This window comes from Macaca thibetana, chromosome 6 (genome assembly GCF_024542745.1).
Source record: "Macaca thibetana thibetana isolate TM-01 chromosome 6, ASM2454274v1, whole genome shotgun sequence".
In the NCBI taxonomy this organism is placed as follows: domain Eukaryota; kingdom Metazoa; phylum Chordata; class Mammalia; order Primates; family Cercopithecidae; genus Macaca; species Macaca thibetana.
The window spans coordinates 87,086,283-87,111,565 of NC_065583.1; the positions used below are offsets into that span (position 1 = coordinate 87,086,283).

At 36.7% G+C, this 25,283-nt stretch overlaps 1 protein-coding gene across 10 annotated transcripts in view; it reads left to right on the forward strand.

The window, feature by feature from the left end:
* The window catches only part of KIAA0825 (KIAA0825 ortholog), a 475,219-nt gene that overhangs the window by 188,999 nt on the left and 260,937 nt on the right, over positions 1–25,283 (forward strand). For all 10 annotated transcript variants that reach the window (XM_050794274.1, XM_050794276.1, XM_050794275.1 and 7 more), the window contains one exon: positions 9,288–9,467. In XM_050794274.1, the coding sequence (XP_050650231.1) occupies positions 9,288–9,467 (180 nt within the window). The remainder of the gene's footprint in view (positions 1–9,287; positions 9,468–25,283) is intronic.

Consider the following 25,283-nt stretch of genomic DNA (forward strand, 5'->3'; position numbering starts at 1 on the left):
AGGATTTCCTTTTTGATTTCTTTCTCAACTAATTCGTTATTGATGTACAGAAATGCTACTAATTTATGTACATTGATTTTGTGTTTTGTAGTTCTACTGAATTTATTAATCATATCTAAGAGTTTTTTGTTGGAGTCTTTAGCTTTTTCTAGATATAAGATCATCTCATCAGGAAAGGACAATTTGACTTCCTCTTTTCCAATTTGGCTGCCTTTTATGTCTTTTTCTTGCCTGTTTGCTCTGGCTAGAACTTCCATCCAGTACTGTGTTGAATAAGAGTGGTGAAAGTGAGCATCCTTGTCTTGTTACAATTCTTAGAGGAAAGACTTTCAACTTTTCCCCTTTTAGTATAATATTAGCTATAAGTTTGTCATATATGGCTTTTATTATGTTGAGGTACATTCCTTCTATGCCTAGTTTGTTGAGTTTTTTAAAAAAAAATTTAGAGATTGGGTCTCACTGTCTCATCCAGTCTGGAGTGCATTGCCACATAGTTCACTGTAACCTCAAACTTCTGGGCTCAAGCAATTGCCCTGACTCAGCTTCCCATGTAGCTAGGACTACTGGCATGCATCAGTATGCTCAGCTAAGTTTTGTGTTCTTGTTTTTGTTTTGTACAGTTGAGGTCCTGCTGTGTTGCCTAGTCTGGTCTTGAATGCCTGGCCTCAAGTGATCCTCCTACCTTTGCCTCCTAAAGTTTTGGCATTATAGGCATGAGCCTCCATGCCTGGCCTGTTGAGAATTTTTATCACAAAGGGATACTGAATTTTCAAATCCCTTTTCTTTGTCTATTGAGGTAATCATATGGTTTTTCTTTATTCTGTTGATGTGATGTATCAGGTTTATTGATTTATGTATGCTAAACCATCCTTGCATACCTGGGATAAATCCCACTTGATGAAGGTGTATTTTTTTTTGTTTTGTTTTTGTTTTTTTTTTTTTGAGACGGAATTCACGCCATTCTCCTGCCTCAGCCTCCTGAGTACCTGGGACTACATGCGCCCGCCACCACGCGTGGCTAATTTTTTTTTTTTTTTGTATTTTAGTAGAGACAAGGTTTCACCCTGTTAACCAGGATAGTCTTGATCTCCTGACCTCGTGATCCACCCGTCTCGGCCTCCCAAAGTGCTGGGATTACAGGCGTGAGCCACCGCGCCCGGCAGTTGTATTATTTTTTGATGTGCTGTTGGATTTGATTTGCTAGCATTTTATTGACAATTTTTGCATTTATGTTGATTAGGGATATTGGTCTGTAATTTTCTTTTTTTGTTGTATTCCTGTCTGGTTTTGGTATCAGGGTAATGCTGGCCTCATAGAATGAGTTAATTAGAAACATTAATAGAAACATTCCCTTCTTTTTACTTTTTTAGAATAGTTTGAGGAGAACTGGTGTTCTTCTCTGAAAGTTTGGCAGAATTTGGCAGTGAAACCGTCTGGTCTTGTACTTTTCTTTGTTGGGAAACTTTGCATTGCTCCTTTCATCTCGTTACTTGTTATTGGTCTGTTCAGGTTTTCTATTTCTTCCTGAATTAATCTTGGTAGGTTATATGTGTCCAGGAATTTATCTGTTTCCTCCAGGTCTTCTAATTTGTTGCTGTTTAGCAATTCATAATAATCTCTGATTATCTTCTTTATCTTTCTGTGGTATCAGTTGTAATGTCTTCTTTTTCATTTCTGATTTTGTTCATTTGGATCTTTTCCTTGGTTTATTTTGTTTATATTTTCAAAAAATTACTTCTTCATTTATCATTTGTATTTTTAAAGTCTCTTTTTCATTTCGTTCTGCTCTGGTCTTTATGATTTCTTTCCTTCAGCTAATTTTGGGTTATGTGTGTTCTTGTTTTTCTAATTCCTGGAGGTGCATCATTCAATTGTTTATTTGAAATATTTCTGCTTTCTTATGTAAGCACTTATTGCTATAAACTTACATCTTAACACTGCTTTTGTTGTGTCTTGTAGGTTTTGTTGTGTTTAAATTTTCGTTTGTTTTAGGAATTTTAAAAAATTTTCTCTTTAATTTCTTTCTTGACCCAGTGGTCATTCAGGAGCATGTTGTTTAATTTTTATGTATATTTGTACAGTTTCCAAAAGTTTCTTTTGTTATTGATTTCTAGTTTTATTCCTCCGTTATGATTTTCATTTTTAAAAGTTTGTTGAGACCTGTTTTGTCTCCTAACATATGGTCTATCCTGGAGAATATTCCCTGTGCTGATGAGAAGAATGTGTATATTTAATATTATAAGTTTTATATGACACAAAAGTTTTCCAAAATGAAGATCCAAAAACACAGAAAAAAACTGTATTTATTATGGTCAGCTATATGGAAGTATTATTGGACACAGGAAGTATGATCTAATGGCAATAAACTGTGGGAAACTTAGTAAGACCTGTTTGCTCAGGTTTATTATCTGTGTGAAAAAAAGTTATATTAATTGAAAGTTTTGTAAATAAATGATAGGTCTTTATATTTACATATATTATTAGCCTTTTATACAACAAAGTGCAATGTTATTAAACTAATTTTCTATTTAGATTTTCATTTTATTTTAGTTAATTTCACAGTGAACTAGGCTGTGACATCAAAATTTAGTATTTCCTTGAAATAATTTTCTTGTGATACTTCACGTCTTTTTAATTTATTGGCCTGGTGTTTTAGGTTTTGAATCCTTATTTTACATGCTATAATTTCTATTTTTACACTTTCTCTCTAATACCTGGATTGAAAATGAGTCTTTCAGCCTCCTCCCTTTGGTGAAGGATGCTCATTAGTGCCTGGTTAATTCAGAGTCCTTGAGCTCATGGCACACTCTTCTACAACATTGCTGCCAAAACCACTTTAGTGTCTCAGCAGGAGCTTGTCATTAACAACATTCTTGTAGAAAGTAGAAAGTAAAAATTAAGCAGGCTGGGAAAGCCAAGTGCTAGTGTACCATGTATGTGTAAATCTTTGGTACCAATAAATAGTCTCCTGGTGGGTTGGTGGTTGAGTTTCTTGCCTGAAACCACCCTTCTTTTGAAGCACTAACAAGTTGAAATTCTTGAAAGGAGTTTAAAATAATGCATGCAGCGAAAAGAGCCCTTCAGTGTTATTGAGAAGACATTTGTTTATATAATCTATAAAACATTTGATAAAGAAGGCAAATGAAATTCAAAATAGCATCTTTACCACTAGGATTTTTACTGGTTAAATCTGGTTCAGAGAATATTGCTTTAAATATGTGGCTTGCTGATACTGCTTTCCAGAATTAAGCTTATCTCTCTATCGCTCCAACCCCCCAACTCCCCACTTATCAATCCCTAAACCACCAAAAGAGCTGAAAACTACAGAACTTCCTTGCAGTGGCAGAGCTTACCCTAATAAACCTAAGACCAGGCCAGAATGCAAACCTTTGTCGTTAGGCAAACGCCAAAAGAGAAAAGCCAACTGGGCTAAGACAGCCATACCTACTTCCTTTCCCCAAACTCAACACTCAGATGAGTCACTCCTCTTTTGTTAGTGCAGGGAAAATGAGAAGTGGGGTGAGACCAGAAGTGTGACTCATATTAATGGGAAGAACATACAAGAGTCCAGGTGTGGGTTAGATGTTGCTCTAATGGGAAAACACATCTTAGGTAAAATTATTGATTGAGGGAGGCAAAGTGGATGACATTTGTTTGAACAATGGAAACTTTAGGCAGATCTAGAAAACTCATTGACATTCATGTCTTTCACTGCTGAAAACTCCATAAAGACACACTGGGAGAATTTTATATTAGAAAAACAAAACAAATGTCTAGTCCAGAAGGCAGAGGGAAAGAAAGACGAGAGTTAGACCTATATTTTGTGGAAAGGGTAAGGGACTATAGGGAAGAAAAACGAATACCTTTCCTCACCCATTGCAAGGTTCATGGCTGAGGCACCTATAATAAAAGACATTAACAAGAAAAAAGCATACAAATGTATTTAATATCAATTTTACATGACATGGGAGCCTTCAGAAAGGAAGACTTGAAGACACAGGGAAACCTTTCTATTTTATATTTAGGTGTGATGAAGAATGGACAGTGGGGCAGAAGTATGATTGGACAAAGGGAGTATAATTTAATGGCCATAAACTGGGGGGAATTTAGCAAAGTCTGATTGCCCACATTCTTCTCTGTGTCCCTGTGTTTTCAGAGAGGGGGATGTTTCTTTCTTCCAGCTATACAGAGGGCACCTCTGGAATGACCTACTTTAGAGGAAAGTCAGAATTCTGTGAAGGCCTGTTTCAGGGCAAAAGGGCAGGAGAAGGTCAAAGAAACCTTCCTGCTTCTGCTATTTTCTCAAATGCCAAGGGGCCATATTTTGGGGTAGTGCATCCTAAACCCCATCAGGACTAAATTAAAGAGCAGGTTAAAAGAATTAAACTATTGCTGAGTCATCTTGAAAGGAACAGGGGAATATCAGAATGAAAGAGAACACAAGAAGAATATCCCAATAGTGTAAGAAGTTCAAAACCTAAGGAAGAGCAATGTTTATGGATGAGTGCCTGGCAAAGGTGTGGACTTTCACCAGGTTTCCAAGCCTTATTAGATGATGAATGAGGCCCAAAGTAGAAATTATCTTGGAATATTGGGGAATCAGAGAAAATTGTAAGTCTGGATATGTAAAGCATTATGGAGGACTTTAAAGGGCAGCTAGAGGAGTTTAAATTAATACATATTCTCAGAAGTATTTTGATTAAAACAAGAGGAAAAGAAAACCTAAACCATATTAATGCTGTTAGAATCAAAGAAGAAGGGACATATTGGGGGAAAAAATGAACATTCAATTCATTTTGAAAAGGGGAATGGGGGTAGAGATGTTTATTTTATTACATATAACAATTCAGAGAAGAAATAAATACTGCTAGGGCATTGAGCCTAGAGATGAGCATATATGGTGATCTAGACAGAACTAGGGAACACAGCAATGAGCATAAAAGAGAAAGGTCAGAGCCAGAAATGGATAATTTGGAAAGTTCTGCATAAAAAGAATCTTTCAAGTCAAAGGAAAATAGAATTGCTAAGCCAGGTAAAAAGCAGTGAGGCTGGAAGAAAGCTAAGGCCACTGTTCTGGGGGAGCCCCCATGAACCAAATGCCCCTTCCCACCACCTGTTTTTGTAAATACAGTTTTAGTCCAACATAGCCTTGATCCTTCATTTACATATTGTTTATAATTGCTTTTGCGCTCCAAGAGAAGAGTTGAATAGTTGAGACAGAGACCAAATGGCTGACAAAACATAAAGTATCTGGCCCTTTATAGAAAAAACTTGCCAACCCCAGATTAAAGAGGAAGAGCTACCAGAAAAGATTTGCCAAAAAGGAACTCTGAACCCAAGAAAGTATAGCTGCAAGGAAGTCAAGAGAGAGGAGGATTTCAAAGGAGTAGGTGAAAAGAAAGGATACAGTGGGTGTGGGGAGGATGAGGCTTAGGGAAAAAAATCTTTGAACGTTATGACTAGCAGGTCATTATGTGCCATTCCAAAATATCAATTTCTAGATGGACCAAAACCTATCACAAAATACTCAAGAGATATATTTGTTTCTCCCTTCCTTCCTTCTTTTCTTCCTTCTTTAGCATTAAAACATTGTTTTAGTATGAAAACAATCTATTTTTTTCTGCCTTACTTCCTTCTTTTCTTCCTTCTTTAGTATTAAAACATTTCTTCCTTCTTTAGTACTAAACATTCCTTCTTTTATTCCTTCTAAAATTTAATATTAAACATGTAGCACTGATCCAGGTGCTGTTGGAAGATACCTAAAGACAAGATGTGCATCCATAGAAAGTCATATAGAAAATAGTACTAGAGATGTAACAAGACAATATATGTGAAAATGTAGAATGCCATATGAAATTAAAGAATTTTGCATTAAGGCAATACATTACCACATACCATATACATAGTTTGGACTGAGTGCTTTGCATTCAATGGTTATTGTCAATAAAATGTCAAAGCAGTCTTTGAGAAATTTGGGATTATAGTGTAATTCAGACAGCACAAACAAATTCTTACTACCTTTGTGACCTTGGGACAAGTCATTTAGCTTCTCTTCACTTTACTTTGTTCATCTGTAAAACTGGGAAAAACAACACCCATTCCATAGAACTATTCCTCATATTCACCCTGGCATGTGCATTTCCATTGCATGATTTGCAGGGCTGTATATTATTCATGCTCTGTTGATTGCCTAGCTTCATCTCCCATCTTCCTCAAAGCAGTCTCACTTCAGCCACATCACACTGCCAGCAACTGCTTGTCTTCTCAACGTTACACCAATTCTTCGGTCTTCCTGGAAAGTACTCTCCACCTTGATCGTGTCATGCTGATAAATTTCTACTCCTTCTTAAAGACTTGGCTGAGACATGGTCTGCTTTGTGACTTGTCTGTGTTCCCTGAAAAAATTTAAAGCATCATCCTCTGCATTTCCACAGTGCCTCATACTGAAAGCACTTAGACTTAAGTTGATCAAACAATTTATCATCCTAATTGAGACACTTTTAAAAGTGAAAGAGGGCCGGGCGCGGTGGCTCAAGCCTGTAATCCCAGCACTTTGGGAGGCCGAGACGGGCGGATCACAAGGTCAGCAGATCGAGACCATCCTGGCTAACCCGGTGAAACCCCGTCTCTACTAAAAAATACAAAAAACTAGGCGAGGTGGCGGGCGCCTGTAGTCCCAGCTACTTGGGAGGCTGAGGCAGGAGAATGGCGTGAACCCGGGAGGCGGAGCTTGCAGTGAGCTGAGATCTGGCCACTGCACTCCAGCCTGGGCGACAGAGCGAGACTCCGTCTCAAAAAAAAAAAAAAAAAAAAAAAAAAAGTGAAAGAGGATGCTACTAGTAATTACAACAGGACAACAGACCTAAACCAGGACTGCCCCAGCAAACTCAGATGCATGGTCACTCACCTTTTCCTTATGTTGAAGTAATAATTATTTACTTGTCTGTCATCTCCTCCCCCCCCGCAACAAAATATACACATATACGCACAATCCTTGAGCCCCTGGAAGGGGATGGCCTCAGCACCTGGCCCAATGACACATAGGAAGCAGTTGATTAATCAATTAACTTATTGATTAAATCATGATGATTTTATTGGAGGAGAACATTATAGCCTGATGAAATGGCATAGAAAAGGAAAAGGAGATGGGAGGGCACGTTTACAAGCAAATAAACTCTCCTGGGTAGAACAGATGTTTGGGGGTTGGAACATAATTTGGGAAAGGATTGTGGAACTCTTGATCCTCAATCAGGATAAGGAATTTTTAACAGTAGGGGAAGGGGAAGGTTAAAGCAATGAATGACATGAGGATAATGGGTAATTTTATGTAAGATGAATAGGAGGGAGTGGAAAGAAGAGGGAACTGCAGAGACTATTTGGATAAAATATTAAATTATGAAAGCCTGGATTAGGAATATTTGCCATTTCGCATTTTATGCTTGGGGACAAAGTCGAGACCATTTAGACTGCAAGTAACAGAAATCCAAATTAGCCTGGTTTAATCAAAAGAGGGAAAATTGGCTGGGTGCGACAACTCAGGCCTGTAATTCCAGCACTTGGGAGGCTGAGGTAGAAGGATCACTTGAGGCCAGGAGTTTGAGACCAGACTGAGCAACAGAGCAAGACCCCATCTCTACCAAAAAAACCAAAAAAGAATTAGCTGGGTGTGGTGGTGCACACCTTAGACCTACTTGGGAAGCTGATGGTGGAGAATCACTTGAGTCCAGGAGTTTGGGGCTGCAATGAGCTAAAAATCATGCCACTGAATTCCAACCTGGGAGACAGTGTGAGACCCTATCTCAAAAGAAAATAAAAGTGGGTAGGAGGGCTGAATTTGTCAGCTCAGCAAGCATAAATATGTAGGCATTGCTGGATCCAGGTCCTCAAACAGTGTCATCTCATTAGGAATCTTCTCTCCTTTTCCTAGTTCTGCTTCTTACTATGTCAGATTCATTCTTAGTCAAGTTCTCCCCAAAATGGTTTTCAGCAACTTTCAGCTGAAACACTGCTTTGCCAACAATTCTAGCAAAAATCCTAAAGAAGGTTCTCATTGGATACCTGCCCATTCCTGAACCAGTCACTGTTGGTGCGAGGGATTATGGTCTGACTGGCCAGGGCTCGGTTACATGCCCATTCCAGATGATAGAGTTGGTTTCACCTGAACCAAATAATCTAAGTGTTTGTGGGGGGTGGGGGTTAGGGTTGGGAGGATGGAGGGGTGAGGCACACAGATAGGAGCAGGGATATCTCGCTAAAGGAAAACTAACTTGTTTTGAAAAGAAAGAAAATGGGTATTAGGAAGCAAAACCAATAATGTTCTCCACATAAAGTCTATGATGTTATTTCTCAGTTTGAAGAGAACAGTGAGCTCCTTTAGATCATCAAAATCAAATCACAGAAAAAAAATTTCAAGAGGAAACATAAAAGTAATGATATTCCAAATGAGCAAGAATAAAGATATCTATTTGTTCTGAAATACTTTAGATTACATTTATGCAATATAGTTAAAATATAAGAGGTAAAATATAATTTGTTACCTTTAACCCAATAAATATGTTGTTTATTATAATAGTACATATCTCATGCTTATTATCCATAGAAAACAAAATATTATTTCACCTTTCCATCCAAACTATGAATGGAATAGTACAGAAACTTATGATTACTGATCTTTGAGAAGGCTGTTATGGAGCCAAAGGAGGGTTGAAAAGGACAATTAAAATGGCCCAATTTTTGTTGAATTCTTTATATAGTCTTATTGAGGAACGAATTGATAAAACTCTTCAGTCTGATATGACAAGGTCTGTGGATTTAAGAAACACTCATAAATTTGTTTGTAGAACTGATAGCATAATTCTGGAAAAACTACAAATGTGAATTTTCCCATGGTACAATGTTAGTGTTCCTAGTTGTCTAGATTAAAACAATTTTTTTAGAATGAATGTCTATTATTCTTAAATTAGAAAAAGAAACAAAAAAGTTTCCTTAAGAGAAAGAAGAATTATGACATACAGGGAAACTAGCATTGACCTTGAAGTGGTGTCATTGTGGTCTTTCTCACAGGTTTTTTTGGTTGTTGTTTTTGTTTGTTTGTTTTTCCATAAATATCCATGAATATCTCAGAAACAACATTGAGTTGGGTGGACCATTGATTTGAAATAATGTGGTAATTCTCTGATTATGTAAATATTATTAAAAACCATTTCCACAGCATTATGCTAGTGTACGTAATAAGAGTTTCATCATATTCACTGATACCTTACTAAATCATTTTGATTCCTTTCAAGAACGTACCTTTCAAGAACAAGTTTCTGACACAGAAAATAACCTGAACCAAGGACCCAGCTTGGTGGAAGCCATCTTTAAAATATTGTACCATTGCAGTTTTTCTCCACAAACATTTGCAAATGTTTTTGTGAGCTACATGGAAGAAGAGCAATTATGGGACTTTTTATATAACATCCCAGGTATGAGACATTTACTATTTTTAAAAGAAAAGTTCTATAGATACTTAAATGTACCTTTAGAGATGTTTAGAAGTTGTATTGATATTGGTTTTGCTGAATCTGTTGTTTGTGAAAGTTTACCTTACATTTTTTCAGTATAAAGCCTTCTGTTGGGAATCATTAATTATTAGTTCCCGTAAAATTTCATATACTTTGGGACAAGATGCAAGGGAGGTTGAAGGGAAAAGATTTTCTTATTTTATTAATTAGGGAATGTTCTGTCATAAAAATTTATTTTAATATTTATCACAGATTATGTTTTGCTATTGAGCATATAAGATATTAGTAAGATGTGAAAAGTATTTTGTGATTCTTGGGTGTATTTATTCAGCAAATCAATGGACAATACTATTGGTCAATTTTCTTCAGATGTATAAGGCATTTATTATTATGACCACAGTGCGCCTCTCTACAAGGCAAGCATATCCTGTGATTCCTTTGGAGAGAATATATTTTTCCCATCTGTATTGTTCTTCTTCCTTCAGCTACAGGGAATAATAAAGGCAGTGCAGGTTGTATGTTTGAACAGAAGGTTTTGATGGGTTGCCCCACCCTCTGGCCAGTGTAAAAATCTCACATTATCTTATCCTTAATATTCTTCCTCTAAATTTTCATATTTAATATCTTGGGAAAACAAAGGATGAAAACTTAGACAATGATTTTTATTATTATCCTGCTATTCAAATAGTGATTTTTATCATTTACATTTAGTTTTCAACCTATAAACTTTCTTTTATCCTGCTTTGGAACCTGAATTTTCGTAAAATATTTCCTAGGCTTCATATGAAATATCTAACTAGTTCATAATCACGGTTTCACTCCTCCCAGACTTTTTGACTGTCCTCCAGATATTACTTGAATATTATTCTAGCTGTTTTAAAGTCATTATGTTTCATCTTCTCTTGGTCATTATCCCTATAAAATAGTAATAGATAACTTTATGTTATGATTTCCAAAATCCAAATCTGTCATTTAAAGTTTCTGTAATAATGATCTCCTTTTAAAATGTTATCTCCTAGTTGCCATGCATTCCCTTACTGCTTCTTGCTTCCTCAAAGGAAGGGCATATTTCTAGGTAAAAAGGCTGAATTAGAAGCTTGTTGTGTTTCTGATGTAGTCTTTACTGAATTGAAAGAAAAACGACCTTGAAAGTTCTGCCACCCTCTACTGTTTTTAGTTGTTTCTGGGGAAGTAAGAGCTGGATTTTCTCACAAGATTATAAAGAATCGGTGACCCTCATGCTTCAACCACTATTTATCCTTCAACTATTAGGTTCCTGAACCATCTTTGACACTCAGCACAAAACTATACTGAAAATGACCTAGAAGATATAAATGGATTTCTGGTGCTGCTAGCGGAAAATAAAACTGTTTCTTGCTCCTAATTTGACATCTCTCCATCTACATATTGAGCAAACCCTCCCCCACATGGTCAGACAAGTCTCAGGAAACAGACGTTGTACATATTCATAGAGCCTGAATTATGTGTGAAAGCTCAAAGCGGCAGAACTTCAAATGGGTGAAACTCCCTCACCCTTTGTACAAGTTGTTGCTCCATAAACATTAAATATTCTCAAACCTGATACCTGCAGTGGTCATGAGGGTCTGAACTTTTCTCTTTTCTCTCCCATTTAAGTCTTTGAAAAGGTCTTTTTTTTTCTTCTGTTAGCAATCGTGGTTATTTTAAAAACCCTAGTAAGATAATAGAAGGTACTAATTCATAACAAAATTAAGCCTTTTACTATGACTTTTGTTTAATTTGAAAACATAACATGTTTACAAGAAATACAGCTAAGACATGTAATCATAATCCCACAATATTTACATTTTATTACTAATAGATCTATTCTTCAGTAAATATAATTAATCTACTCAGATTAACTAAAGTACGTTATTTTAAAACTTCACTGCTGTAGTTTCCTCATACTAAATCACTGTCTATGATTTCAGCATAGTTTACCCATAAAACATCACCGTCTTACCATTTTAGGGTAAAACGACAAAGATGAAGTGGTCAGTATCTTCATCTTATTGTTAAATAAACAAAAAGCAGAAATATTAAGAGAATTGCCTAAGACTGTCCACCAATTAAGTTGGACAGACTTAGCACAAGAAACCAGATCTCCTCTCTCCTAAGCCAGCAGTCCCCAACCGTTTTGGCACCAGGGACCGGTTTTGTGGAAGACAATTTTTCCACCAGGAGGGGGATGGTTTCAGGATGAAACTGTTCCACCTCAGATCATCAGGCATTGGTTAGATTCTCATAAGGAGCAACCAACCTAGATCCCTCGCATGCGCAGTTCACAATAGGATTTGTACTCCTATGAGAATCTAACACACTTCTGATTTGTCAGGAGGCGAAGCTCAAGCAGCAATGCTCACCCACCTGCTGCTCACCCCCTGCTGTGTGGCCCGGTTCCTAACAGGTCACAACCCAGTACTGGTCTGCAGTCTGGGGGTTGGGGACCCTGTCCTAGGCCATGTTATTTCTCATTTTTTTCTACTGGACTAAAGTTTTTGAGACACTAATTTTATGAACATATGAATTCAGTAATGAATTATACAATCTGATTTTATACTTAGAATTCCATCTAACACATAACTCCTTAGACTGGACATAAGCTAGGGAGGGATGACAAGAAGGAATATACCCACTTAAGATTACTACAAAACCTATAAACACAAAAAATAATTAAGTCAGAGACCTAATGTGGGTGTTTCTAGGGCCAATGCACTCTATAATAAATAGATTTGCTAACAATCATTGGACACCTGTGTCTTCAAAGTAGATCAAGCATTATTCAGTTAGACAAATGCAAATATCAAAGCATACATTACCTCAACTGGTTTTTAAAACAATGTCAGAACAGGCTTGTAAATGAGGCAAATACTGTCAAAAATGCCCGTCTAATATGATAGTAATATATTCAACAAGTATTGTTCACTTGGCTCCTTGATATGGCATTGGGCTTACTTTTGTTTTTCGAATCAGTTTTCTTCACTTTCTCACAACCTTTGGGAAAAAAAACTTTCAATAACCTAGCAAAATTTCTCAATTAAAGGTTAAGATCCAAAGTTTCCACTTTGGTTTTCTACTCCTCCTCAGCCTCATAAAGACCTTTAAGAAGAGTTGTTTAGAGAGTATATATATGCTATATTGCCTTCTTGTTGCCAAAATTAATATACAGTGCCTTACCTTCCTATCAGACACAGTGATTGTCTCTATTACCTACATAAACACCTGCAGCATAGTATAGGTAGATTTTAAATGTAAGCTTTCACATATTGAAAGGCTGTCTTTGTTCTATGTTGTAACTAACCATTTATTCTGATCCTTTTGTCACCATTCAGTTTGTTTGCAATTCACCTTATGCAGCTGGAAACCATCATTCTTTTTTTTTTTTTAATTTTATTTATTTATTTTTTTAAATTTATTTATTATTATTATACTTTAAGTTGTAGGGTACATGTGCATAACGTGCAGGTTTGTTACATATGTATACTTGTGCCATGTTGGTGTGCTGCACCCATCAACTCGTCATTTACATCAGGTATAACTCCCAATGTAATCCCTCCCCCCTCCCCCCTCCCCATGATAGGCCCCGGTGTGTGATGTTCCCCTTCCTGAGTCCAAGTGATCTCATTGTTCAGTTCCCACCTATGAGTGAGAACATGCGGTGTTTGGTTTTCTGTTCTTGTGATAGTTTGCTAAGAATGATGGTTTCCAGCTGCATCCATGTCCCTACAAAGGACACAAACTCACCCTTTTTTATGGCTGCATAGTATTCCATGGTGTATATGTGCCACATTTTCTTAATCCAGTCTGTCACTGATGGACATTTGGGTTGATTCCAAGTCTTTGCTATTGTGAATAGTGCTGCAATAAACATACGTGTGCATGTGTCTTTATAGCAGCATAATTTATAATCCTTTGGGTATATACCCAGTGATGGGATGGCTGGGTCATATGGTACATCTAGTTCTAGATCCTTGAGGAATCGCCATACTGTTTTCCATAATGGTTGAACTAGTTTACAATCCCACCAACAGTGTAAAAGTGTTCCTGTTTCTCCACATCCTCTCCAGCACCTGTTGTTTCCTGACTTTTTAATGATCGCCATTCTAACTGGTGTGAGATGGTATCTCATTGTGGTTTTGATTAGCATTTCTCTGATGGCCAGTGATGATGAGCATTTTTTCATGTGCCTGTTGGCTGTATGAATGTCTTCTTTTGAGAAATGTCTGTTCATATCCTTTGCCCACTTTTTGATGGGGTTGTTTGTTTTTTTCTTGTAAATTTGTTTGAGTTCTTTGTAGCTTCTGGATATTAGCCCTTTGTCAGATGAGTAGATTGCAAAAATTTTCTCCCATTCTGTAGGTTGCCTGTTCACTCTGATGGTAGTTTCTTTTGCTGTGCAGAAGCTCTTTAGTTTAATTAGATCCCATTTGTCAATTTTGGCTTTTGCTGCTGTTGCTTTTGGTGTTTTAGACATGAAGTCTTTGCCCATGCCTATGTCCTGAATGGTACTACCTAGGTTTTCCTCTAGGATTTTTATGGTATTAGGTCTAACATTTAAGTCTCTAATCCATCTTGAATTAATTTTCATATAAGGAGTAAGGAAAGGATCCAGTTTCAGCTTTCTACTTATGGCTAGCCAATTTTCCCAGCACCATTTATTAAATATGGAATCCTTTCCCCATTTCTTGTTTCTCTCAGGTTTGTCAAAGATCAGATGGCTGTAGATGTGTGGTATTATTTCTGAGGACTCTGTTCTGTTCCATTGGTCTATATCTCTGTTTTGGTACCAGTACCATGCTGTTTTGGTTACTGTAGCCTTGTAGTATAGTTTGAAGTCAGGTAGCGTGATGCCTCCAGCTTTGTTCTTTTGACTTAGGATTGTCTTGGAGATGCGGGCTCCTTTTTGGTTCCATATGAACTTTAAAGCAGTTTTTTCCAATTCTGTGAAGAAACTCATTGGTAGCTTGATGGGGATGGCATTGAATCTATAAATTACCTTGGGCAGTATGGCCATTTTCACGATATTGATTCTTCCTATCCGAAACCATCATTCTTAGCAAACTATCACAAGAACAGAAAACCAAACACCGCATGTTCTCACTCATAGGTGGGAACTGAACAATGAGATCACTTGGACTCAGGAAGGGGAACATCACACACCGGGGCCTATCATGGGGAGGGGGGAGGGGGGAGGGATTGCATTGGGAGTTATACCTGATGTAAATGACGAGTTGATGGGTGCAGCACACCAACATGGCACAAGTATACATATGTAACAAACCTGCACGTTATGCACATGTACCCTACAACTTAAAGTATAATAATAATAAATAAAAAAAAAAAGAAAAAAAAAAAGAAAAAAAAAGTTTTAAAATATTTTGTTGATTGAATACAATAAAATTCACTCATTTCAAGTGAAGAGTTCAGTAAGTTTGACCAATGTATAAATCTGTGTGACAGCCACAACGATAAAGATACGGAACATTTTCTGTCATCTCCAAAGGTTCTTTCATTCCCCCTTTGCCATCCATTCTCCTTTCAAGTCTCAGCACCAGGAAGACACTGACCCGCTTTTTGTCATGATAGTTTACTTTTGATATTCTAGAATCTCATATAAATAGAAATCTATGTATTCTTTTGTGTCTAGCTTCTTTTGCTCAGCTTAATGTTTTTGAGAATTTTATATTATGCTTTATCATTAGTTTATTTCTGCTCATTGCTGAGCAGTATTTCACTGAGTAATACTTTTTTAATCCACTTGCCAGTTGGATGGACATTTTGATTATTTCTAGTTTTTGGCTACGATGAATAAAGCTGCTATGAATACTACTGTATGTCTTTGTGTGACTACAGATATCCCTCAGTATATGTGAGGAATTTATTCCAGGAACCATTCCCCTTATTAAAAAATCCATATACTCAGCCAAGTGTGGTGGCTCATGCCTGTAATACCAGCACTTTGGGAGGTGGAGGTGGGTGGATCATCTGAGGTCAAGAGTTTGAGACCAGCCTGACCAACATGGAGAAACCCTGTTTCTACTAAAAATACAAAATTAGTTGGGCTTGGTGGCATGTGCCTGTAATCCCAGCTACTCAGGAGGCTGAGGCAGGAGAATCACTTGAACCTGAGAGGCAGAGTTTGCAGTGAGCTGAGATGCCATTGTACTCCAGCCTGGGCAACAAGAGCGAAATTTTGTCTCAAAAAAAAAATCCATATACTCAACATATACTCAAGTCCTGCAGTCAGCCCGACAGAACCTGCGTATATGCAGGTTTTGCATCCTGCAAATATTGTATTTTCAATCCGCATTTGATTGAAAAAAGTCTGCATGTAAGTCAACCTGTGCAGTTCAAACCCATGTTGTTCAAGGGTCAGCTATGTATGCTTTCATTTCTCTTCAGTAAGTACTTAGAAGTGGAAATGCTAGGTGATGTGATAAGTACATTTTTAACTTCAAAGAAACTACTGGCCAGGTGTGGTGACTCACGCCTGTAATCCCAGCACTTTGAGAGGCCGAGGTGGGTGGATCACCAGGTCAGGAAATCGAGACCATCCTGGCCAACGTGGTGAAACCCCGTCTCTACTAAAAATACAAAAATTAGCTGTCTGTGGTGGTGCGTGCCTGTAATCCCAGCTACTCGGGAGCCTGAGGCATCAGAAGCACTTGAACCCAGGAGGTGGAGGTTGCAGTGAGCCGAGATTGCGCCACTGCATTCCAGCCTGGCAACAGAGTGAGACTCCATCTCAAAAAAAAAAAAAGAAAGAAAGAAAGAAAAAAAAAAATACTAAACTGTTTCACAAAGTAGTCATATCTTTTTACATTTTGGCCAATAACGTATGAAAATTTTGTTTGCTCCATATTCTTGCCAACACTTGAGATTGTCTTTTTGATTTTGGTTATTCTAAGGCATAGGTAGTATTATCTCATGAAGCTTCAATTTACATTTCCTTCATGAATAACGACATTGAACACCTCTTCATGTTCTTAGTGACCATTTGAAAATATTATTTTGTAAAATACCTATTCAAAACTTTTGTCCAATTTATTAATTGGTTGTCTTACTGAGTTGTAAAGGGTTCTTTATATATATTGCACATAAATTCTTTGTTTTATACATATATTGATAAAATTTCCTCCCTGTCTATGGCTTACTTTTTCATTTTGTTAACAAGGTCTTTTGATGGAGTGAGGTTTATAATTCTGATGAGTCCAGTTTATTGGGTTTTTTTTTGTTGTTGTTGTTTTTTTGAGATGAAGTCTCACACTGCTGCCTGGGCTGGGTGTACAGTAGGGCGATCTCAGCTTGCTGCAGCCTCCACCTCCCAGGTTCAAGTGATTCTACTGCCTCAGCCTCCCAAGTAGCTGGGACTACAGGCGCGCGCCACCACGCCTGGCTAATTTTTGTATTTTTAGTAGAGACAGGGTTTCACTATGTTGGCCAGGCTGGTCTCGAACTCCTGAATTCATGATCTGCCTGCTCAGCCTCCCAAAGTGCTGGGATTACAGGAGTAAGCCACCGCGCCTGGCCCACTTTATCAGTTATTTTAATCGTAGTGCTTTTTGTGTCCTAAGAACAATTGGATTGTCTAAATTTTACTAATATTTCTCCTATGATTTCTTTTGGCAATTTTATAGTTTTAGTTATGTTTAGTTCTATGATGGATTTTTGTGTATAGTGAGATAAGTGTTGAGGTTCTTATTTTTCCATATGACTATATAATTTTTCCAGAACCGTTTTTTAGAAAGGCTATTCTTTATAAATTGGATTACTTCAATGCTTTTGTCAGAAATAAATTGACCAAGTCATCAAACAGATGCATCTATTTCTGGACTCTCTATTTTGATACTTGGCACTATAGGTTTATATTGTTGCTTGCTTTCTATTTGTTGTTCTATCTAATCTTCATTTTCCCTCTATTTTGGCCCTCGTTTGGATTAGTTGAGTATTTGTCAGTATTCCGTATTACCTTTTCTAATGGCTTCTTTATTTACTTTAGTAATTGCTACAGGGTTTACAATATGTATTTTAACCCATCAGAGTTTACTTTTTAATAACATTATACTACTTTGCATCTAATATAAGAACATTATAATGCTATATTTCCATTTACTTCCTCCCTATCCGTTATTCTATTGTTGTTGTACATTTTATTTCTACAAATATTATAAACCCTACAATTTATTGTTTTATTTTTGCTCCAAATATTATATTTTAAAGAAATTAAAAATGGGAAAAAGTATTTTATATTTGTCCACATATTTATCATTTCCATACCTTTCTTTGTGTAGATCTGAGTTTCCAATAGGTATCATTTTCGTTCTACCTGAAGTACTTCCTTTAACATTTCTTGTATTACAAATCTTCTGGCATTAATTTATTTTAGCTTTTGATTGCATGACAAAAAGCATTTTGCCTTCATGTTTGAAATATTTTTCAGTAGATATGGAATTCTAGGTTCAGATTTTTTTTGTTGTTGTTCTTTTTCATTTTTCCTTTAGCACTGTAAAGGTGTTCATCTTATTATCTTCTGGCTTGCATTATTTCTGACAATAAATCAGTGGAAATATTTGCAGTATCTGTTTCCTTTTACGTAATATGTCTTCTTTTATAGTTGATAAGGACTTTTCTCTTTGTCACTGCTTTTCAGCAATTTAATTATGATGTGCCTTGTTTTTCTTTTCTTTGTATTTTTTCTGCCTAGGGTTTACTGAGCTGCCTGAACCTGAGATGTTTGATTTTTATCCAATTTGAAAACTTTTCAGCCATTCTTTCTTGGAACATTTTGTCTTTTGCCAGCCCCACTTCACTCCCTCCCACTTTTTCTGGGACTCCATTTCGTGTATGTTACACCTCTTGGCATTGCCCCACAGGTCACTGACGCTGTATTCTTCTTCCTTGTTTTTTTGTATTATTTTTGTTTTTTAACCTTCTTTGTCTTTGTTCTTTTGTTTGGTTACTTTTTATTGTATCTTCAAGTTCGGTGATTTTTTTTTTTTTTTTCTGCAGTGTCTAAAGTACTATTAAGACTATATGGTGAATTTTTATTCCAGGTTTCTTCAACTTCTAGCAAGTCTATACAGTTTCTTTTTATATTTTGTATACACCTTCTCATTTAAATATTCTTATACATACATGATGTCTGTTTTAAAACCTTGTTTGCTCATTCCATCATCTCTTTCATTTATGGATATATTTCTATTGACTTAGTCTTCTCTTGATTATGGATCATATTTTTTTCCATGCCTGGTAATTTTTTATTGAATGCCAGACATTATCAGTATTATGTTGTTGAGTCTCTAGATTTTGTTTTCTTCCATTACAGATTTTGTTGTATTGTGTTACTTGTGTATCACCTTGATCATCTTGAGAGTTAGTTGTTTTCAAGGTTTATTAGGGCAGATCTAAAGTAGTCTTTATTCTAGGCCTGGTTTAGCCCATTTGCTAAAACATTACCTTTTTGGGTGTCCTTTGAGTGTCAGATATGCAGTGACATCTTGCCACTCTGGTCTGAACTCAAGACTTTGCCAATCTTGTATGAACTCTGAGGATTGTTCACCTAACAGTTTCCCAGTAGTTGTTTTTCGCTTGGCTTCTTGGAGTCAACCTTCCCACTGCCAGCCTAGTATTCTGTGTAAGACTGGAAGGGAACTTTATGCAGATTTCTGGCGCTCTTTCCCTATGTAGATCCATCCCTTTGGTACTTATCTCAGAAAATTCCAGCTGCCTCATCCTCCTGTGTCTCTTCATCTCAGTGAGACTTTAATGGTTTGCTTGACTTTCTGCTCCTTGAACTGGGATCCTGAAAGTACATTCAGACTTTAATTTGTTTTCTTTTAAAGGCAATGACAGTGTTTCCTGTTGTCTAATATATGAAAATAGTTATTTTGCATATATTTCCCTATTTTCTAGCTTTCATAGCAGGAGGGTGAGTCTGGGACCAGTTATTTTATCATGACTAAAATAAAAGTTCTTCTTCAAAGTTATAATCATTTTAAAAAATAAGTTATGATTATCTCAGGTAGCAAGCCCACTAGACACATAATAAAATATTTGGAACTGGCTTTATCAGCTGACTATTGACTGAAAACACTGATTTCCTAAATAACATCCCTAAAAATGAAGGACTCTCAGTGTACTATTTTTCACTTAATTCATAATATCATTTCCTTGGCCACTAATACATTCATACCATGAATCTAGTTCATTTGAGAATAACTTATTTGCTATATAGCTACTTTCAGGAACAATTGAACATGTTATATGATATTTGCTATGCTAAGTAACCAAATTATCTTAGCCATTCATAATTATTTTGTGCAATTGTGCTTTAAAAAGAAATTAACAAATTACAAGAAAAATTCACACCAGAAATTGATTTTTAAAATAGTTTTAAGGTATTTTCATAGTGTACATTCTTCTCTTCTTCTATACATTAATGCAGTGCTCTATGGTGAAAAATGTTTTACATTAAATTCCTGTTTGTGCCTCTTTTCTTCCTCTAGTTCTTTCCCAGCACAAGATTCACTCTGGGCCGGGCGTGGTGGCTCACGCCTGTAATCCCAACACTTTGGGAGGCCGAGACGGGCAGATCACCTGAGGTCAGGAGTTCAAGACCAGTCTGGCCAACATGGTGAAACCCCATCTCTACTAAAAATACACACACACACACACACACACACACACACACACACACACAGGCCAGGCACAGTGGCTCACACCTGTAATCCCAGCACTTTGGGAGGCCGAGGTGGGCGGATCACGAGGTCAGGGGATTGAGGCCATCCTGGCTAACAAGGTGAAACCCTGTCTCTACTAAAAATACAAAAAATTAGCCAGGCATGGTGGCGGGTGCTTGTAGTCCCAGCTACTCGGGAGGCTGAGGCAGGAGAATGGCATGAACCTGGGAGGTGGAGCTTGCAGTGAGCCGAGATTGCACCACTGCACTCCAGCCTGGGCAACAGAGCGAGACTCCGTCTCAAAAAAAAAAAAAAAAAAAAAAAATGGGTGTGGTGGTGGGTGCCTGTAATCCCAGCTACTTGGGAGGCTGAGGCAGGAGAATTGCTTGAACCCAGGAGGCAGAAGTTGCAGTGAGCCAAGATTGCACTGTTGCACTCCAGCCTGAGTAACAAGAGAGAGACTCTGTCTCAAAAATAAATAAAATAAAATAAAATTTAAAAAAAGATTCACTCTGATTAAACAAAAACTCTGTGTTGGACATCCCACCCAGTCCTGCCTTTTCCCCGCTGGAATTTATACTCCAAAATTATCTCTCCCTTTCTTCTTACTATCAAAAGCTCTTGGTGTCCTGTTCCCATCTAGTACCAAAGGAAAACCTTTAAACCAGTCAAACTAGAAGTTGGCAAACCATTGCCTTTGGACCAAATCCAACCCACCATTTTAATAAAGTTTTATTGGAAATTGCCATGTTTATGTTAAAACTAGAAGTTGGTAAACCATTGCCTTTGGAGCAAATCCAACCCACCATTTTAATAAAGTTTTATTGGAAATTGCCATGTTTATTTACTTACGTATTATTTGTGGATACTTTTGTGCTTCCACAGTAAAGATGACTAGTTGCAACAGAGATCATCTGTCTTACAGCTTAAAATATTTATTATGTGGCTACTTACAGAAAAAGTCTTCTGACCCCTGCTCTAATTAAATCATATTATGATATCAATGACAAATGTTTGTGTGTGTCCTTTTAGAGGCAATTGCATTTTTATAGCAAATGTATTGAGATATAATTTATATACCATACATTTCACCCTTTTAAAGTGTAAACATATCACAGTTCAGTGGTTTTTAGTAGATTTACAGAACTGTGCAGCCATCAGCACCATTTAATTTTAGACCATTTTAATCACCTCAGAAAGAAACCCTGTACCCATTAACAGTTCCTCCCCAGTTCCTGACAACCACTAATCTACTTTCTGTCTCTATAGTTTGCCTTTTCTGGATGTTCTGTATAAATGGAATCATACAGTATGTGCATTTTGTGTCTGGTTTCTTTCACTTAGTATAATATTTTCAAGGTTAATCCATGTTGTAGCATGCATCAGAACTCCATTTCTTTTTATTGTTGAATAATAATCCATTATATGAAAATATACATTTTGCTTATTGATTCATCAGTTGATGGGAATTTGTGTTGTTTCCACTTTTTGGCTGTTATTAATAATGCTGGTATGAACATAGTGTACAAGTTTTTGTGTGAATGTTCAAAAAATCTTTTGGATATATACCTAGGAGTAGAATTGTTGTAAACTGCCAGAGAATTGAAAGCATGTCCCAACACACACATAGTTTGCAACTCTTCCTTAGTCTTTACACCCTGCTTGCACAGAGCATCCAGATTAGTCAGACGTGAGAGATTAGGGCTTTCTCAGGGATTTCTTGGGTATGTGCACAGTCCTGTACGTGTCTGTGTCTTTCTTGATCCCCAGGAGTGTGACAGAGATATTCAAAATTTCTCCCCACTATATACATGTACATTTCATTTCTCAGTTTTTCTTTTCCTTTTTTTATTAGCTTCTTGTTTGCCACAACCAGTATTACTACCTCAGGCAGCCACAGAGTTAAACCATTGCTGCTGACTGTTTTGATGAAATATCCTGGGGATAGGACATTTTCAGTCACTGAGTTAGTTTGAATAAGGATATGCATTGTGGACAGCGCTCTTCCAGGGAGATTCCGGACAAGACAAATAGTGACAATCTGGGAGACTGGGACGTTGTGGATAGGTCAAAACACATTCTGCCTCTTCCAGTGGCTGCTAGGCTTTTATAACTACCATGGCTTCAAGGCTGCTCGTTTTCAAGGCCATAGTAGTTCAAGTAGAACTTGCTGAGAAATGGGAGCTGGGAATAGAGCAGGTTAAAATGCCACAAAGCTCATTGTTTTTACCAAGATTCAGCTGATTTTCTTGAATAAATACTCCTTGGATTGTTGCAAGCCTGTGGTTAATTTCCAGAGTTCTCAAAAGTTGATTTTCACAATTTTCGCCAGTGTTCTGATAGCTTTAATGGAGGTGCAGACTTTCCCAGGTCTTCACACTATCATTCTGGAAGTGCTTCTCCACACTTGTCTATTTTTAAAGCCCGCCTGAGGAGGCCAATGCCGTCGTTAAAATTAATGGCTTTCTAATTCTAAAATTTTAAGAAATTTGGATCTAAAGCCAGAGATACTGGGGAATTCACATATTACTAAATAGACTGCGGACAATTCTAGATATATGTAAAATTCTCTCTAATTCTAGGGCATTGCAGAGTAATTACAGAAGATGGAGGACTGGTCTCAGATAAGAATAGGGCAGGTTAAAGCGCCCCAGCAGTTTTGTAGAGGACTGTTTAAATACAGCGGTAGGCCAGGCGCAGTGGCTCACACCTGTAATCCCAGCACTTTGGGAGGCCCAGGTGTGGGGATCACAAGGTCAGGTGATTGAGACCATCTGGCCAACAAGGTGAAACCCCATCTCTACCAAAAATACAAAAATTAGCCAGGTGTGGCGGCGCATGCCTGTAATCCCAGCTACTCAGGAGGCTGAGGCAGGAAAATCACCTGAACCCGGGAGGCAGAGGTTGCAGTGAGCCAAGATTTGCCACTGAACTCCAGCCTGTTGACAGAGCTAGACTCTATCTCAAATAAATAAATAAATAAATAAATAAATTACCGCAGTAAAAGTAGAAAAGGGAGTCAGAAGCTTGGCTGCTGACTTAGATGCTACATTTATTAGGAGTGGCTGGGTATGGCATGTACTTAGAGATTGTGGATTGCTCCAAGCCATCCCGTCTAGTCCTGTGTATACCACTGCTTGAACTGGCTAACTAGAGAATACATCCTTGCCTTGCTACTTACTGTCTGGTCTATCACTTCCTATCTGGTTTATCAGTGTCCTTATTTTCAAAAAGTGAGAAAATCAGACCGGAGCTTGTCTAAATTTTTACATTTCTAAATTTAGATGTTCCACCTGAAGTTATGAAGCATCAAAGAAACTAATTTTCTAAAGCAGGAAAGTATGCTAATGTATTTGCAGAAGATTTTCAATGATGTTTTGTTACTTTTGACTCCCCAGTTACTTATAATTTATCTGGAGACATTTCCAATGACTTCTGGTTGGTAAATATATTAATAGAACAATTATTTAAACCAAACCTTTTTACTTAGAAACATATTCAGATGTAATTTCCATTGCTTTTATAAAACCACATTAGGTTATTCTTTATTGCATATAACATCTTTCTTAACAGTAGCCTGAAAAACTCTCACTAAATTACCTTTGTTCTGATTCTTCTAAATTATAGAAATTTTAACATAAAAGTAATGAAGTTTCTTTTTGGAAATCTTGCCACATCTGTTATTACCAAAATATAAAAGATTATACTGATAAAAATTGGTAAGCAATTGGTAGCTTAGTGAACATACAAAAACTGGTTTAAATCATTCTTAGGATTGCTGCTCATGGCCTCAAGCACATTCTCAATTTAGGACCCTCATTCAGCCCTTTCTAAGGCCTCCTGATTACTGTGTTGTAAAAGGAAGTAGAGTCACAGTTCTTTTCAACTTTGTGTGTGCTCAGCTGTGATGTATTTGTTATTTTCTTCTTAGGAGTCTTAAATAGAGTCATGGAAGGTGAAAACTGACAAAGACCATAAATATCATCTTGTCTAGCCCTTGTCGCCCTCTCCCCTCACCATTTTATAAAGGAGGACACCGAGGCCCCTCCTAAAGTGTCTATATTTTTAATGGTGATTTGAAACACTTGAAAATTAATTAGATAATGAAGCAGGTATTCTTTAAGTTATATGATTCTAACCTGAATTTTATGTTTCTTTGTTTTCATTTGTTAATTTAACATAAAAAGTGGAAATAAACTACAATAATAAAAATCATTAATAAAAATTATTGTCATTTTAAATAATCCTTTCCCTTTTTTCTCTCATTTATGCTGATAATGAAGAATTAGTATTTTGGGTTTTTAGCAGCTGGGTTTTAGGGCTATTACTCTATTCTTCCTATGCTATGTGCCTTGGCAATCTAGGGACTTCTCTAACATTTTGCTGATAAGAAAACTCTTGGTAAGATTCTAACACTGAATTGATTGACCATTTGTAAAGAAAGAAGGAAGAAAGGAAAGAAGAAAAAAGGAAGAAAAATATGTACCTGAAATTCCATCCATCATTGATAATCATCATTAGCATTATAGAGTACATCTTTTAATTATTTTATATATGTGTGGAGATATATATTTTTAATAAAAATAGGATATCATACTCTTTTCTAACCTACTTTATTTTTACTACACAATATTTGGCTTTATTGTATAGACAGAAATACCAGAGCTAATTAAACAAATCACCTATTATTGGATATTTTGATTGATTTTAATTTTTTCTATATCCTTTGCATATTTATAATAAATTTCTTAGGAAAAGTCCTACAGAAAGGAATATGTGAGTCAACTGATAAGTAAAATGTTGAAGCTTTGACATTATTGTCAGCCAAGTTGTCATCAAGGAAGGTCATACAATTTATGTTCTCACCAGAAGAGTCCAAGAGTACCAGTAAATATTATGTACTGTTATCTTAATTGCCATTCCTTTTATTACAAACAAGAAGAATTTTTTTAAAAAATGTTTTATGGAGTGGTTATCAATCATATGATTTCTTGGTTAAAAGCAGCTCTCCTTTCCTATAGCTTTAAACTAGATTATTATGAAACTGAATTCTAGTTGAGCAAGGCACAAATGATTTGCT